We start from the raw sequence: 17164 nt of genomic DNA, 5'->3' as shown, positions 1-17164 counted from the left end.
GCCATCTACTTCTCTTCATGAATAATGAATCAGACTCTGCTGACCCATCTGCCTCACGATTAAGACCCTAGGACTCCAGAAACAACAGGAGCACACTGTCTGAGCAGGTCTAACAAATAACATCCTGTTGCCACTAATACACTTTAACCGGGAACCTAAAAATCTATTTCTGTTCCTAAAATAAAAGTGTTGAGAATCACTGTCTAAGTGATTCTCAACCTGGCAGTCAAGATCCCAATGGCGTCAAAAGAAATGGTTGAAAGTTCATTAAATCTGCTGCATAAAATATGTTTATTTATTACAGATATTTCTGTATTTTTTGTGAAATACTAGACAGTTTTACCTCTTCAAGCTTATAAAAGTTAAATTGACAATGTGAGATGGTAAAAATCCCTATTTGCTCATAGCTTAAACAAATGCTTAACGACAAGGAGCGGCAAGTTAACTTTGACCCAACACTCACAGATATTTTTAAAATTTTATCAATATTGAGTATCGATCTAATACGGTGCACTTTTTTCCCCTAAATTTTAAATATTACCTCTGTACATGAAACCCATTGGTATCATTTTTAGGAAAGGTAACAGAGGGCTGTAACTTCACATAACTTCTTAACTATAACTGGACACATTTAAACATCATTCTTTTTAGGCTTTAATTATATTGTTGTAGACAGTTTATGAGATCACTTCATTTTAACACATCAACCTCAATTACATTTTTAGCAAACTTGAGTGTAGATCATATATAGATGGATGTCTTTAATAATTAAATCTTATTAATGGAGCAATAATTTCCAAAATGACCACAAGAACATTTATTAAAGAACCAAAATTTAGCAATTGAGTCCGTAATGACTCAGTGAAAAAAATTATTGACACTATTTCTAGAGAGAAGCTGGCACTTTTTAAATGGGAGTCTCTTGGAGCCAGGGATATTTTGAAGCCAGCTGTTGGTGACATTGCCCTTTAAGTTACCTCTACATTGGCCTGAGCCTCGAGACATGTTAGTTGCCACTTGGCACAGATGCGTTCAACTTGAGTCACTCTCCTTTTTCTAGCACTGATAAACAAATAGTTTCTGTATAATTTTCTGTTTTTCAAAACAACTACAAACAGTAAGTGCACAAACTGTCCAATGGTAATTTTAGAAAAACTACGGCCAGAAAATCCTTTATTTGCAATGATTTTATAACTGCTAATTGCCTGGACCTTTTTATGGCTACTGAGACCTGGCTACTGAGACCTATCCCCTTAACTATGGCTACCCCTGCCAACTTCCCATTTTAATCTCCCCTGGCATTTGGGTCGGGTGGTGGCACTGCTGTCATGCACAGAAATAGTTTTAAGTGCTCTTTTCTGTCTTTTGATTCTTTTAACTCTTTTGAAGGTTAACGTTTTTTAATTTCTGGTGCAGCTACTCTGCTTTATATACTTTTTAAACAGACCTCATCTCTCTTGTTATACTCAAATTGATGACTTCAATGTCCATGTATGTTGTCCTTCTAACCCTCTTTCCCATGATTTCCAGGATCTTATTGAGTCTTTTAATTTAAACCAAATTATTAAAAAGGTGCCACATATTCTAAAGGCCATACCTCAGATCAGGTCCTCACTAGTGGTTTTCTCCCCATAAAATGTAACCCTTGTTGACGTTTATGTCTCAGATCATAAAGCCATTGTTTTTAATGCGTCTCCTCCCACTAGTAAGCCTTGTGCCACTGTCCTGTCACGTGTTCTTAATGCTGATTCTGCCAGTAAATTCTGTGAAGCTTTCTCCAATACCTTAACCTCGAGCTCTTTTATGCAGCAACAGTGCCCGGATGCCCTGGCTAATTCTTTCAACACCATCTGTCTGTCTATCCTTGATCATATCGCTCCTCTTAAAATCAGAAAGAAAAGGCATAATCCTTCGCCATGGCTCAGTGAGCACACTCGGGCCCTCAAGAGACAACACAGAAAAGCTGAACGTATATGGAAGGCTAATGGGTTCCAAGCCTCCCTTGACATCCTAAGAAGTCATATGTTCAACTGTCAGACTGCTGTTAAAGAGGCGAGATCAGCCTATTTCTCCAGTTTGATTTCCAGTAATTCCCATAACTCCAAAGTTTCACTTAAGGTTATTGATTCTGCTGTGAGCGGTTCCTCCACCTCTAATACTGAACTTAACCCTGAATTAGCAGAGGAAATTCTGACTTTTGTTAAAAAGGTGGAGAATATTAGGACTCAGATTGTTTCAGACACTTGTGTCCAATCTGTCCCCCCCCATCAAACTGTTCAGTGTTGATTCAATTTCAGCCAATTTCCCTCTCAGTCCTAGAAACCATTGTCTCTCATATTAAATCCTTTTCCCAACTCGATATTATTCTCTCTAAACTTATAAAAGACGTATTGCCCACTGTCAGTTCCTGCATTTTATCAATTATTAATTGCTCCTTGGACATTGGTATTTTTCCTTCTTATTTTAAACATACCAACCTAATTCTAAAATATCTTTCTTATCTAAGGTGTTGGAGAAAGTTATTGCCTCTCAACTGATTGCTTATATGAATGTTAACAGCATTCTCGATAACTATCAGTCTGGTTTTAGAGCTTTACATTGTACTGAGACGGCCTTAATTAAAGTGACAAATAACTTACCCCTTGCAGCAGATAAAGGTGAAAGCTCCATTCTGGTACTGCTAGAACTGAGTGTGGCCTTTGATACAGTAGACCACTCCATCCTTCTACAGCTTCTTGAAACTTGGTTTGATCTAAAAAGGTCTGCTCTCAACTTATTACGCTTCTATCTGTCCAATAGAACGTTTTCTGTTGTTGTTGGAAATTCTCCACCTTCTGTTTCCCAATTCACTCATAGCGTTCCTCAAGGTTCAATCTTGGGGCTGTTACTGTTCTCCATTTATACACTACCCCTGGGTCAGGTCATTAATAAGCATAATGTAGATTATTATTGTTATGCTGATGACACCCTGTTATATGTCCCGTTACTATCTACTAATCATAGCAGCATAACCCAACTTACTGCCTGCCTTTCTGATATCAACTGCTGGACTTCTCAAAATTTCCTCAAATTTAACAATGACAAAACGAAAATTATCTTGTTTGCCACACCCAAATCTTGGAGTCTCATCACATAATATTAAGCCAACTGCAAGAAATTTGGGTTTTATTTGATCCCGGCCTTTGTTTTGATGTTTAGAAGTATGTTCAATCATGTTTCTTTCAACTTAAGTTAATTTTAAAAGTTTGACCCTTCTTATCCTTTGAGGATTTACACAGGATTGTCCATGCTTTTATGTTTTCTTGTTCAGATTTCTGTAATGCCCTCTACACAGGTTTCCCTCTATCGCCTTCAACTGGTTCAAAATGTTGCTGCTAGGATTATCACTGGTTCAAGAAAACAAGATCATATAACTCATATTCTGGCCTCCCTGCATTGGCTTCCCAGTCATTTTCGCATTGATTTTATAATTTTATTGTTGACCTTCAAGGCTTTACCATGACCCTAATTATATCAAAGATCTACTAACCCCGTATGTGTCTGGGCACTATCTTAGATTGGCTGATAGTGGCTTGCTGGTCGTTCCCAGAGCCCACCTGGTGACTAAGGGCTATCTTTTTGTGAAGCACTTTGTAACATTGTTAAGGAAGATGCTATAAAAAATAAAGTTTATTATCATAATTATTATAAATGTGTCTGTCCCTGACTGAGTGAGTGAGTGACTGAGGTAAATTACGCCATTGGTCAGCTGACAAGTGTTGGAATTTCCCCACTTGTCATTGCTCTACATCCTCAGAGGGCATTTACAGAGCTTCAACTCGCTGACTGCAGCTCATTCCAAATTTATCGTTCGCTAACGGAATATTTTAACGGCTCTTGCTACTGAAGACTAAAGATTTCTGAATTCATTGACCAGACCATTTTGTTTATCTCGTTAGCAAAAATGTTTCATTAGTAGATATTTACCATAAATTGAAGTTAATTTAATATTACACAACTCAAAACTCTGGTGATAAACTCCAGTCATTTCAGCGAGACTGCTTTAACGTTAGTCGACACGTCTGAATTTAATGTTATATGACTATATTTTAGCTTGTATGAACAATGTGGCCGAATTTGGTTCCCAAAACTCTGTTAATAGGCTCTGGTATTTTCGGTGAGACTGCATTAACTCAGTTGACATGTCGACAATTAACGACCATAAACACCCAAATAATGGCCATAGCCTTTATTACCTCAACTGCAGAAGGTACCAGGCCTTTATTACGTAATTTTAAGAGTTTGTCAGTCAGTAGCCTTGAGATAATGTCTGTTGTGATTCATAGCTATACAAATAAAATTTAACTGACCGTACTGAATAATTAATAAACTCTATAATTTATTATTACTGAGTGTACTGCAGTGTAGGTCACACAATGTCCTAATAGCCCTGTGGCATTCATGGTGTCACCTCTTGTACAGCTTGAAAAACTTGTACACGAGCACTCGACATTGCACAAATCCACAGACTCTCTCTCCGTTTTTTTTTTAAAGTAATCCCCTCCCTGTGTGCCCCACGTGGGAGCAGCACTAGATAATCCGAAAACAGTCGGACAGCTGTCATGTCAGAAACGTGCAGGAAAACCTGCCACGAGTGATCTGACTGACAGTGATGTAACAGTGAAGAGAAGAGACACAGACAGGAAATACAAACAGGTCTCTTTAAAAAGTCATTATGCCCTGCTGTGTAAATGGTCCTGCCCTGCAGTGACAAGAAACAGCAGGAGCTGCTTTGTTAGGGGAAGCTGGTGGTCTTTAGGCGGTCTGTGTGTGACAATAACAGCGAGAGGTTTTGAGGTCACGTGCAGACGCTCCTGTTACATAAGAGCCTTTTTTTGCAGGATGTCTGAAGACAAAATCATAAAATATGAAAGGTAAAAGACACATTTGTCAACAAGTTTATGAACACATGAACCTGTTTAAGAATAGAGAGAGATTTGCTCTGTATCAGCTGGTTCATTGACAGACAACAGTGGGTTTAGATGTAACAGGGCACAAGCACGGTGAGATCACCTTGGTCCTGTTGGGCAGAGAGGCAGGCCTTCATTAGGTTTAGTGAGGAGTGAACCACAGGGGGGAGGGTGGTGGTGGTGGAGTCAGAGACTTAAGGCCCCTGGGGGCTTTGTTCTGGAGGTAAAGTCATGTATGAGGCATCGTTTAGTGGCGACATCAGGTTCCCCACAAGCTCCAGGAGGCACAATGTCTGGTTTGATAGTGTAGCAACAGAGGACAAGCAGGATGATCTCATTCACCTTTGGGCTGTTTCTAACTTGTTATAAAATCAGTGATATAATCCAGCATGAACACACACACACACACACACACACACACACACACACACACACACATAGTTTCAGCTGCGAGGAGAAAAGTGCACACCTTTATAACGAAACAATCCGTCAATTAATTGAGTAGTGGATCGAGAAAAAAATATTAGACCAGTGACTTGTTTAAAAATGCTCTGCGAAGTTGTGATGATCATTTTTACTTTTTAAAAATCTTTTATAGACTAAAATATTAATTATATTAATGGCTAAAGACAAACATGCTGATAGTGATAATGCTAACATGCTAATGTTTAGCAGGTATAATGTTTCCCTGCTTTAAGTTCATCATCTTAGTTTATAGTGTAAACATACTAACATCTATTAATTAGCACTGAACACAAAGTACAGCTGAGGTTAATGGGAATGTCATTAGTTTTGCAAGTATATAGTTGTAAACCAAAGTACTGACACTAGAGGAATCATGAACATCTGTACAAAATTGCACAGCAATTAATCTAATAGTTGTTCAGATATTTCAGTCTGGACTGAAGTGGTGGACCGACAGGTATGCCTGTGAACCACAGTGCTGCTTTGCGCTTCTAAAATGTGAGAATTTTCTGCTTTTCTCAATTTCATATCATTGCTAACTGAATATCTTTAGATTTTGGACTGGTTAGTGGAAGAGAAACAAATTTAAAAGGTGTCATCTTTGGCTCTACTGGGGGCTAATGTTCAGTTGTTTTTCACAATTCTTCTACCTTTTATAGACAAAATACTTGATTAATTAATATGGTGTATTTACTGTTTTATGTACACACATACACACACAGATCTCAATAGTCTGACCTGGTTACATAATGACATACCACCCTTTAATGGGTTTCATCACCTCTGTGTGGAATAACACCTAATGGTCCATCAAAACACCACAAACCTGACACATTCTGCAAACCAAACACTGCTGAGGACTTCAGCTAAGAAACACACACACACACACACACACACACACACAGGGCTTCAACTGACTGAATATGGATTAATATGCCGTTAATATTTTAGATTCCTCGTTTGGACTGTATTAGTGAAAAATGCTGATCATATGACAAATCATTATTATTTTGTCCAAGAAATGGTCCAATACCAAAGGGTGTTCAACTTACAATAAAACAGAGCAAAACATCCTCACATTTGAGGAGCTTGAAGCTTGATCTTAATCAATTACTTGATTTATTGATTAGTTGATAAACAATAAAATTAATTGGGAACAATTCTAAGTCATTTTTTAAGCATAAATGCCAATAATTCTCAGATTTCAACTTCTCATATTAGTCTTCTATGCCATATACTAAATATCTTTGGGTTTTGGACTCTTGATTGAATAAAACAAACTATTAAAATATGTCAACTTGGGCTCTGAGAGATCATAATGGGAGTTTTGCACTATATTCTGATATTTTATGGATCAAACGATTGAGAAAATAATCGATAGATTAATGTGTAAAAGACAATAATCATTAGTTGCAGCCCTACATGAAGCAGTGAATGTTTGGCATTTCTAGGAAATTAAGTGAATGATGTTGTTGTGGATTAACTTTCTGTTGATTAACTGACTAATTGTTTTAGCAAAATGCATTCAGTTTACAAGCGTTCAAGATTTCAAAAACCAGCATATATTCACATTTAAGAAGCTTGAACCAGTGAATTTTGGGGCATTTTTACCTAAAACGATGGATCAAACTGTCTGCAGGTTAATTTCCTGTCAATCATTTCTCTCTAGTACAGTACGTCTTCCTCATTTTATGATTCCATCCAACATCAACAATAAATTACACAATCCAATCTTATGAGTAAACATCAAGCTTCTGAGTTAATCATCACTGTTTGTCTCTTGTTACTTAGCGATCATTTTATTGCACAGATACAGGGGCAGGTTTCCTCAAAAGCACACCTTCAATTCACAGCAATTATAGCAGGTAGGACTTTGATACCTGCAACAACCAGCAGCGAGCTTGTGTGCCAGCTCAGAAACCTGCACTCAGCTCTAGTTACTGTTTTGACGATAGTGACAATGCCATAAAGTACAAGATAAACAAGACAAGGATGTATTTGTCTTTTCACAGGAAAGAGCTCAGTAGAAAAACAGTAGAGTCTCTGTCTCTGTGACTCAACATAGCAAACTGCACGAGTCACAGGTTGGACCAAGTGGGAGAATCTCAGGTATATGTTAACAGTCTGTGTGATAACATGCCATAGATACAGGCGAGCGTTTTATGGGCTAACATGAAGGTGCACCACAGATTTCACTACAGACAGAGTAGAATTAAATAGAAGAGAGTTCACACACCAGAAACTCCTCATTAAAAAACTGTCTGGGATCATCAGGGTGTGTGTGTGTTTTTTTCCAGCACAGTTCAAAGCCAGTTACAAGAGGTGAAGTTTATTTTTGGATGAGGGTTTTCTCTTTCCCGTAGTGTCATTAGTCTAATGCTTATTTTGGCAAGTGTTTGCCATTAGGTAGTTGCCAAGCCCGACTTAGACTAATCTAGTGCTGTCATGACACCTCTACTCTCCACACAACTCCAAGAGTCATGACTCGTACTGTCACACTTGTCCTTAAACTCAACACGTTACTGTCCAACACATCCTCATAATTAAAAGACAGTATAGGTCTAAAATTCTGGAGGCAAAAAACAACTTATAGTTACATAATGCTCTCTCATAGGAGCGTAATATGCCGCTTTCCAAAACCATTACAAATCACTGTTTAGAAATACTTCTGTTTTATGGTGAAATGATCACTTGAAACTTGGTTGAGACTTCCTTAAAGTTACGCAACATTTGTCATCATGGCAACAGTTAATATCAACATCCACCCAACCCTCCTCCTCCTCCTAATGAGGCAAAATCATCTTATCACGCCACCTTATATTGACGGCATCTGAACTGCATCACTTCCCCGGGTCATCATTACTACACCGCTAGATGATGTAAACGTAACTATAGGTTGTTTTTGCCGGCCTGAATTTTAGACCTATACTGTGGTTTTTCTTGTGAGGACGGGCTGGTGAGCTAACATGCTAACATTACAACATACAGCAGGTTGGCCATATGCACATATTTCCTTGTTTAAGGCTTATTTGCATCAGACCAAACAGACCTTGATAAGTTTTTGTTTGATAAGTTACCTTATCAAAGATGTCTGCACCGTCCTACGGAGACTAAATGTAGTAACTGACTCTGTGTATCGACTACACTGATAAAAGAGCTCATATCATATCGTTATAATTAGGAATGAGTAAAATGTTAAGATAAATCAAAGTTTTATCTCTGGATCCTGGATGTTCAGCTGCAATATGGTTGACATAAATATCACAATAATAATGACAATATTTTCTGCTGATCTATTAAGTAAGTAAATTTCGCTGCACTGTTCAGCTCATCAAATGTGTAAAACAAAACCTTCAATAACTCATTTTTTTAAACACAACATATTAAGAATGATTCTTTTGAACAGCAGAATTTTGTAAAACCACAACACAACATTGTCATATCATCACATTATGATATGATATCTTTACTGACCCGATGCTGAACTCTACACATTGCCCGTGTGGAAGCGACGTGCCACCCCGCTCTCCTCAGCCACACGAGGAGCCAGTTGGCACAAACTCCTCGACTTCTCCCACTGCTCTACATGTGGTAAGCATTAGACTCGGGTCATTAAACACCGAGCTCTCAAACTGCTTTTTCTTTTGTCTTGAGTTTGTTTACGTCCATCCAGACAAGAGTGATGAAAAACAATAGATCCAAACCATCTGTTGACCCGGCGACCTGACAGAATACAGCCACCCACAGAGCTAAAATAATAGATTTCACTTAAAACTAATAATGTCTGCAGACGTTAAGATGGCATTAAGTGAAAGGATACAACATTCTGGGTTTGTATGAGGATGCTGATGCTAATGGGACACATTAATGAGGCTGCAACTAACGATTGTTTTCATCATCAATTAATCTGTACTTTGTTTTTATTGTTGAGTCTATTAAATGTGAAATAGAGCCTCGTGAGATGTCTTCAAATTGCTTATCATTTTATTGTTTAGCAACATTTAGCAAAGGTAAAACACCAAGCTGCTGGATGAACCTATAATGAGAATAGTTTTTAGATGCAGCCTCAACTAGTTTTGTCCAAATAATTATCCAAACACAAACATAAAGATGGAGAAAATCCTCAAATTTGATCATTTTTGCTTGATAAATGACTTAAACGATTAATTGGTTATCAGTATTCTTGGGGATTTGTTTTCTTTCAATCAGCTAAATGATTAATCGACTCATTGTTTCAGCACAAGATACGAGTTTTTGGGTATTTTTAGTAGTTTCTAGTGAATGATAGACGTTTTTCTACTGAACATTTTTACAGATTTTTGTTATCTACCTCTAGAAGTGATTTATATTTAGGGGTTGCAACTAATGATTATTATAATTCCCGATTAATCTGCTGATTATTTTCTCAACTGATCTTTTAGTCTATAAAATAAAGAAAAAAAACTGGGGAAAACGCCATTTACGATTTCTCTAACTCCACAGTGACATCTGCAATATGCTTGTTTTGTCCGACAAACAGTCCAAAACCTAAATATATTCAATTTACTGTCATATATGACAAAGAAAAGCAGCAAATCCTCTCATTTTAGAACCTGAAGGCATTTCTGCTTGAAAAATGACTGAAACAATCGATTATCAAAACAGTTGCTGTTTGATTTTCTGTCGATCCAAAGAATCGACTCATTGTTGCAGCTCTATTTATATTCAGGCGTCATCCAAAAGAAATTATTATTTTTTTACATTTATGACAATCATTTGAAGTTATGTCAACTTCAGTAGAAACAGCTGTCTGTATCAGATCCAGAGCTGCAACTAACTATTATTTTCATTATTGATTAACCTGTTGATTATTTTCTCGACTGATCGATCAGTTGTTTGGTCCATAAAATGTCAGAAAATGGTGAAAAATTTTGATCACTGATCCCTACAGTCCAAGATGATGTCATAAAATGTTGTATTTTGTCCCGATCAACAGTCAACAACCCAAAGATGTTCAGTTTACTGTGTAAATGACTAAATAAAGATGAAAATATTCACATTTGAGAGGATGTAATCAGAGAATTTGGACATTTTTTCTTAAAAAATGACTACAAATGATTAAACGATTATCAAATAGTTGACGATTAACTCAATAGCTGGTAATTAATTGATTAATCAAATAATTGTTGCAGCTAAATCCAAGTTACTGTCATACATGACAAAGAAACGCAGCAGATCAACACATTTGAGAACCTGAAACCAGACAACATTTGGCATTTTTGCTTGATGAATGACTGAAACGACTAATCAGTGATCAAAATAGTTGCTGATTCGTTTTCTGTCGATCAACTAATCGATTGTTGTAGCTCTATTTATATTCAATTGTGGAGACATTTAAGGTGTCCTCCAAAAGAAATTATTTTACTTTTTTACAATGATCACATTCATTTGAAGTCATGTCAATGAGGGAAAAATATGATCTAGATTTTAAAATTGTGATCAACTTCAGCAGAAACGTTTACGTCTGTATCAGATCACACTACATACAGAACACGTCCTGAGTCTGTCTGCAAGTTAAAAACACCACAGAAGAAGCTCCGTGCATGAGGAAACCATTGAAAAAACATGCATTTTACAGTATGCAAAATGCAAAATCCTCCCTGCTGCCATACATTGTTACACCGTCACATAGTCTACCCTGGAAAGCTGAAGTTGTGTTTTTTGGGCTGTGGAGCCGCATGGCAGAGCTGCAGCCCGGAGCCACGCTGCAAGTGCACAGCCTGAAATAAATCTCTCCCCATTGCAATCCGTTTATGTTGCAGCCAGCGCTGGAAACACGCCTGTAAAATGACAAGAGGACAGTAAAAAAAAAGGGCTGCAGGAGCGTAAACTGAAGTGAACTCACCTTTGAGACGGTCATATGGCGTCAGATGCGTCGGCAGGTGGTGGCAGTTTTTTCCCCCTGAAGAGGAGTCGGTGAGGAGGTGGAGGTGGACGGGCCGTGTTATAACACCGCTGGTTGTTGCATGGTGGTCACTTAAAAGTCATGATGTCCGGCTCCACCTTGAGACCTTCCCAAAAAATAGAAAGCAAAAAGCTCACAGACAGAGCATTTCCCTACTGCGAACACACACACACACACACACCGCAGTCACCGTGAAAAAAAAGAGAAAAACTGGAGTCAGAGGAGGAGGAGGAGGAGGAGGAGGAGGAGGAAGGCGTAGGATGAGGAGAGATGCGAACACAGGATGCGACGAGTAGGGAGGAGGAAGAGGAGGGAGGAGGGAGAGGAGGGAAGGGCGAGGCATGTCCCGAACAAGTCAGGTTGGTTTCAAGCAAACTTAAAGATCCCCTCCAGACATGTTTTTAAGATGTATATAAAATACCCTGCTTTGGATAATAATATGTGTCTGATATGTTTTTTTCCACAAATAAAAGTTGAATTATCTCATAAAATCCTTAAAATGACATCTAGTCCTTCTGCCTCATTAAAAAAAATCCAGAATCTATGACTAAGCAAATATATTTCATTTCAGAAGTTTAACTGTTGGACATTAGATGTCTCCTACTTAACTGTAAACTCACTTCTCAGTGTTTGTGCACTGGAGGCTTCAAGTTTCCACATCACACTCGTATAAAATAAATATTGGACCAGAATTGGCTCCAAACTAGTCGCCATGTCACAAATCATGATTATAGGCCCACTGCTTAAAATCTGATTTTCAATCAGCTCAGAGAAACTTTCCATTTTCAGCAGATGAATGTGAAAACAGTCTTCTAGTGTCAAACTCTGCACATACATCATTCTGCACAGTGAAGCTAAAACATTCAACTGTAGGAACAAGAAGAAAAAACATATTTTTGAGTGGGCGGGGACTTTAAAAGGAGATTAAATGCAGCGAGAGTCTCTATAAAGTCCAGACTGCAGAGCGTCAGACACACCACATGTAATTTCATGTAAACTGATGTCTATATTTGTATCCTACAACAATTTACATTTTGAAACAGTGTAAAGTGTCATATCATATTGGATTTCCCCCCATTTTGATAGTTTTAACTATGTCTGTGTTGGTTTCTATTTGTATTTTATTCTAAAGTCATTTTAAGGTCAAACAGGGTTTCTTATATCTTCCAAGCAGACTTTCTTGACACCTGCAGAGCAAATGTTGGTCATTTTTACCATTAGAACAAATATATCTATATGAGCTGACACATAACATGATGCTCATAAACGTCCACAAGTGTGTAGTGATGTCATCTAGATGCAAATAAAAAGCCTTTGTTCACTCCAGGTTTGTTGTTCTTTATGTCACATTTGATTTTCCTGTGTTTAATACAGTTTACTGACCTATTATTATGTATAATTAATTATTTTAAAATCTGCATTATTTGTTGTGGATTTTTGAAATTTTGTTCCTTTGCGACAAAGTTATAGAATTGTTTATTTGTTTTGTTTTTTATTGCAGAATAAAACCAAAATAAAACAGCTCATTTGTGTGGCAGCATGTATCCCTAAAACACAATAATGTTTGAGTTTAATGAGTGATTGAGTTAATCGAGTTAAAATCCAACCACTGACATAAAAAATAACAATGGAAACAATTGTTCAGGATTATTTATTTCCTCTTGTTGACGAGATCATCTCCTCTGTGTTTGTGACTTGTTCTGTTGTGTCTTGAGTCAATGCAATAAAGTAAAATAAAATAAATAAATAAATAAATGTTCAGGGAGAGAAAAAAAAGCTCTACTTTTACCTAAATATTATAAAACTATTACACTCTGTTAGCAATATATACATGTTATGACATAGAAAACAGATGAAAGTCTTTCTTAAATACTGTATTCTCTCTGGGAGATTAAAGAAGATGTCATTTTAACTAAATGAGAAAGATTATCCCATATGTTACGTTATGTTAGGACCTCTATACTGTCTCTGGATGAAACATGTTAGTAAGATGTTTGGGAAGATGAAGATAAGACTTAATTATTTCAACAGATATTCTGCGTACATACTGCATATTCTTAAATAAATGTGTGTTTCATCTGAATGACACAAAACAAACCTGCATCACTTGAGAATGTGTCGGTTTCTGAGGCTGCAGGCAGACGATGATGATGAAGCCGCCGTGTGTAGCGCGCTGTGTGAACTCTACTTAAGGCACAAAGCACACAAAGCAGCACAGAAAGACGTAGGAGGAGGCGTCAGTAGAGAGGCCCTCAGATCAGTTTTGCCCCCGGGCCCCTGAAGCGAGTATAACTGATGCATATCATTGTATTTGCATAGATTACATATAGTTTCAGGTGTGTTTGTGTGCATATATTTCTAATTTACCTGTACAAGCACAATCTAACCATAAATCTAATCAGGCTGTGGGTAGTAACATCACAGTGTGACTGAATGCAGCCTTTACTCAGGATGTAAACTGAAGAAATACACAACATTCAGTCTAATGTGAGAGACATAGAGGGGTAATATTTAGAAAATATGTTGATTCTTAGCTCTGAAGTGACAAAAAGTGGATGTTCAACTGTGTTGTCTGCCTGAACTGACTCGTGTCAGATCATTTTATATTTTCAACATTGGTAACAAACCTTTAAAACTTATTGCTTTAATATATTTAAAGAACATACAGTAAGTGTGTCATGTTGTGTTTTGAGGGTTGCTGCATTTCTTCATTTGAGGGTGTTTGTTGCCCTCCAGTGTTCAACTATAGATATTACAAGATGATTAATGAAAGCCTCAAGTACATCTGCTACGTCTGTCTGAACACCTAGATTCAATCATTTCACTTATTTATAAAGGAAAAACTGGCAATAATCTGTAAACAAGACAGCACTGATCATCCTGGCATGTGTCAAACAAATGTGTTTCCCTCTTTGATAATGTCAGTGTGACCTGCAGTTTGGAGATCAAATGAACACTAAACATTGAGTTCATTCTTGTCCTTGGGGGGGAAAAAAAGCAGTTCACAAAACAAACTCAACTCAAGGTCCACTTACTCGTTTGTTCTGTAACTTTCGACCCTATCGCACGGTCCTTATCAGCAGGTTGAGCTCACTCAGCTGAAATGCAGATGTGGCAGCTGCAGGACTTCTCATCCATGGTGACTGATGCCGATGAGCACCATGTGATAGCGTCAAAAAGCTCCAGAGCAAGTGAGTCAACTGGCCATTGAGTTGAGATTGTCTTGTCAAATGTAAACGCCAAATAACAATTCAATTAACATTAATTAATTTATGTCTATTATATGAATATTTTTCTTATTTTTAATGTTTTTTTTTTTTAATGCGCACAGCACCTTGAGTTACAACCACTGCATGAAAAGTGTACAAACAAGTAAACTTCATATTTTTGGGACGCGTTTGAGATAATTCAGGAAAGACACTTTCAGCTACATAAGTGGAGCTTTTCCTGTTTTCACCTCTGCTGTATAATTCCTGCATTCAGACCATCCAGACATGTTTTAAGATGTATAAAATACTCTAGTTTGAATAATTATATGTATAATATAGTTTCTTTACAAAAAAGTAACTAGTTAAAAATGTATTGCACAGTGAAGCTCAAACATCCAACTGTAAGAACAAGAAGAAAAACACATTTTTGAGTGGAGACGTCTTTAAACATAAAGTAAAATTTAAAAACCAGCATCTTAAATCACCTCAAACAAACAATCTACCATGAGGGGAGTTTATGGAAATCACACTGAGATGTCTGAGGTCATTTTTAGGGGACTAAAACATGCCGTCCTTTGCGACAAGTTTGTCAAGTAGAGCACAAGACTTTATGAATGAACCTCAGAAAACGCTGACTATATGGTAGTTTACCTCCTTGTAAGATTGTAACAAACATAGAAACTGTACACAATGAATTCCTTGCAAGATTGGGACTCTGCTTCAGATATGAACCCTTTGAATAATAAATGTATCTAGGAGGACATCTGGGAAATCTGCTTCATCAGCAGAGCGGCACCGTGTGGAAACATGGAACAGAAGATGTTTTTCTACCACAACAAATCTTCAAACTGCTTCCAGCTTTTTTTTTAGGCGTGGTTTACCAAAACCAAGCGTGAACCGTGTTATCAGTCTCCTCATCCCCCAGAGGCTCAGCGGTGGAATACTTGAACTGCTCGGACAAGTTGTCTGGCTCCGACGTTCTCCCTCCAGTGTAAAACAAACACAAGCGTATTCATAAACACAGTCGTGGGGTTTTTGCTCGTGCAGCCTCCGACAAGTTTTCACAGAAGATCATCAGAAAGTTTGTGTCAGCCAGAAAAACTGAAAATATGCCAACAAAACACAACAGTGGCCTGGAAAAGATCCATTTTTGGCATTTTCATCGTTCAACTGGGAAATAAAACATTTTTTAATCAAAGCCCTGAGAATCTAGAAGAGGTGATATTGCAATGATTTAGTCTACAAAGCAAAGTTGGACTAAGTCCAACAGATTTAAAAACACCTGCACATAATGCTGCAGGCAGTTATGTAAGAAGCTTTTATTGTTGGTTTATCTTTTTGCTAATTAATAATAAAAATAGATTTGGATGAAATATTTTGTTTTCTTCTATTCTAATTTAATATTAGAGTATTTATTATTTGTTACAACTGCCTCATTATGTTACATAGATTTATGTTAAAGACTCTGTGAATCAGTTAGTTAAAGAGTTTATTGGTTTAATGGCCAGTTGGGGCAGGTGGGAGCGGAAGTTTAAGATTTGTTCCTGCATTAAGTTGAAGAACATGACCTGTCGCTGTGAGAACATTTAAATGGCCCACCTACTCTTGGTTGAAATTAATAAAAATATTTCTGAAAGTAAGGCTCTGTGTCCTGGATCGTCCATGACTCACGTCCAGGTTTTAGACCTTTATTGCATATCTTTCTACTCCCCTCCCCCCTCACTCTCTGTCTGTCCCCTCATTTCCTGTCATCTCACTACTTTCAACTATCTAATAAAAAAAAGCATAAAATTCCCCCCAAATAATAATAATAGAAAACAGATCGTAAAAAGATTCTGTGGCTGGAGATGTGATGGGAGATAACAGTGTGCTGCTAATGCCCTGTGGACAAAATCCAATAATTCTGGTGAAGATTCAGTGTGTTATTGAGGAAGTCACAAGATTGAATTTTGTATTCTGTCCAAAACTTCATATTTTAGGAGACTTTAGAGTTTTTCACAATTATTGAAAGACTGGAAACACACAGCAGATGAAACTTTAAGACACCCGGAGCGTCTCCTCTTCTGGATGAAAGTCACTCGTTTCTGTGTTCACATATTCCTTATTTATATTTATCAATGTTCCTGTTATATTTCAAAATAGGGAACAATTACTACAAATTTCTTAAACACCAGAGAGCATTATTATCAAGTATGTTGAATCAATAACAAACGGAGCCTGGGAGCAGCCACGGAGGGAAAAAAACCAAAACAATTTGTGCTCTTGATTTCATAATTTGTTTGCACAGATTACTTAATAATTGCTCTTCATTGATCTATTCAGCCTGTTCTCCTCTTGTAAAGGGCATCTAATGCATTCAGTCATCTGTCGGCACAGTAAGTTTGTTGTGTCTTATGGAGGTTCACAGAGAGGGAAGATCTAAACGTTCCTCCTCGTCAGAAAACAACCAAATGAGTAACATGGAAAAACCACAAAATTCTACAACGTGCTGCTTAACACAGCGAGTTACTGTCATTACTGTAACTATAACTGAGATTACAGAAGAAATGTCTTCTTTCTTCAAACGTCCAGCTGAATGAATGTGTTTGGGTGTCTCT

The 17164-nt window shown here is 37.4% G+C and overlaps 1 protein-coding gene across 2 annotated transcripts in view; it reads right to left on the bottom strand.

Moving 5' to 3' along the window:
* Nucleotides 1-13475, bottom strand: part of coro2aa (coronin 2Aa) — a 49718-nt gene extending 36243 nt beyond the window's left edge. The window contains exons 1-2 of one of the 2 annotated variants that reach the window (XM_042426914.1): nt 13457-13475; nt 11299-11464 (exon numbers count right to left, since the gene is read on the bottom strand). In XM_042426914.1, coding sequence (XP_042282848.1) covers nt 11299-11313 — 15 coding nt within the window. In that variant the 5' untranslated portion in view covers nt 11314-11464; nt 13457-13475. Of the gene's footprint in view, nt 1-11298; nt 11585-13456 lie in introns of those variants that run through there. The other variant, XM_042426905.1, reaches the window with a different exon arrangement.
* Nucleotides 13476-17164: the final 3689 nt, after the last annotated feature.

The sequence above is a fragment of the Thunnus maccoyii genome, chromosome 2 (assembly GCF_910596095.1).
Source record: "Thunnus maccoyii chromosome 2, fThuMac1.1, whole genome shotgun sequence".
Lineage (NCBI taxonomy): Eukaryota > Metazoa > Chordata > Actinopteri > Scombriformes > Scombridae > Thunnus > Thunnus maccoyii.
Note: the sequence above shows the minus strand (reverse complement) of the source record. Positions and strands in the feature narration are given on the sequence as shown.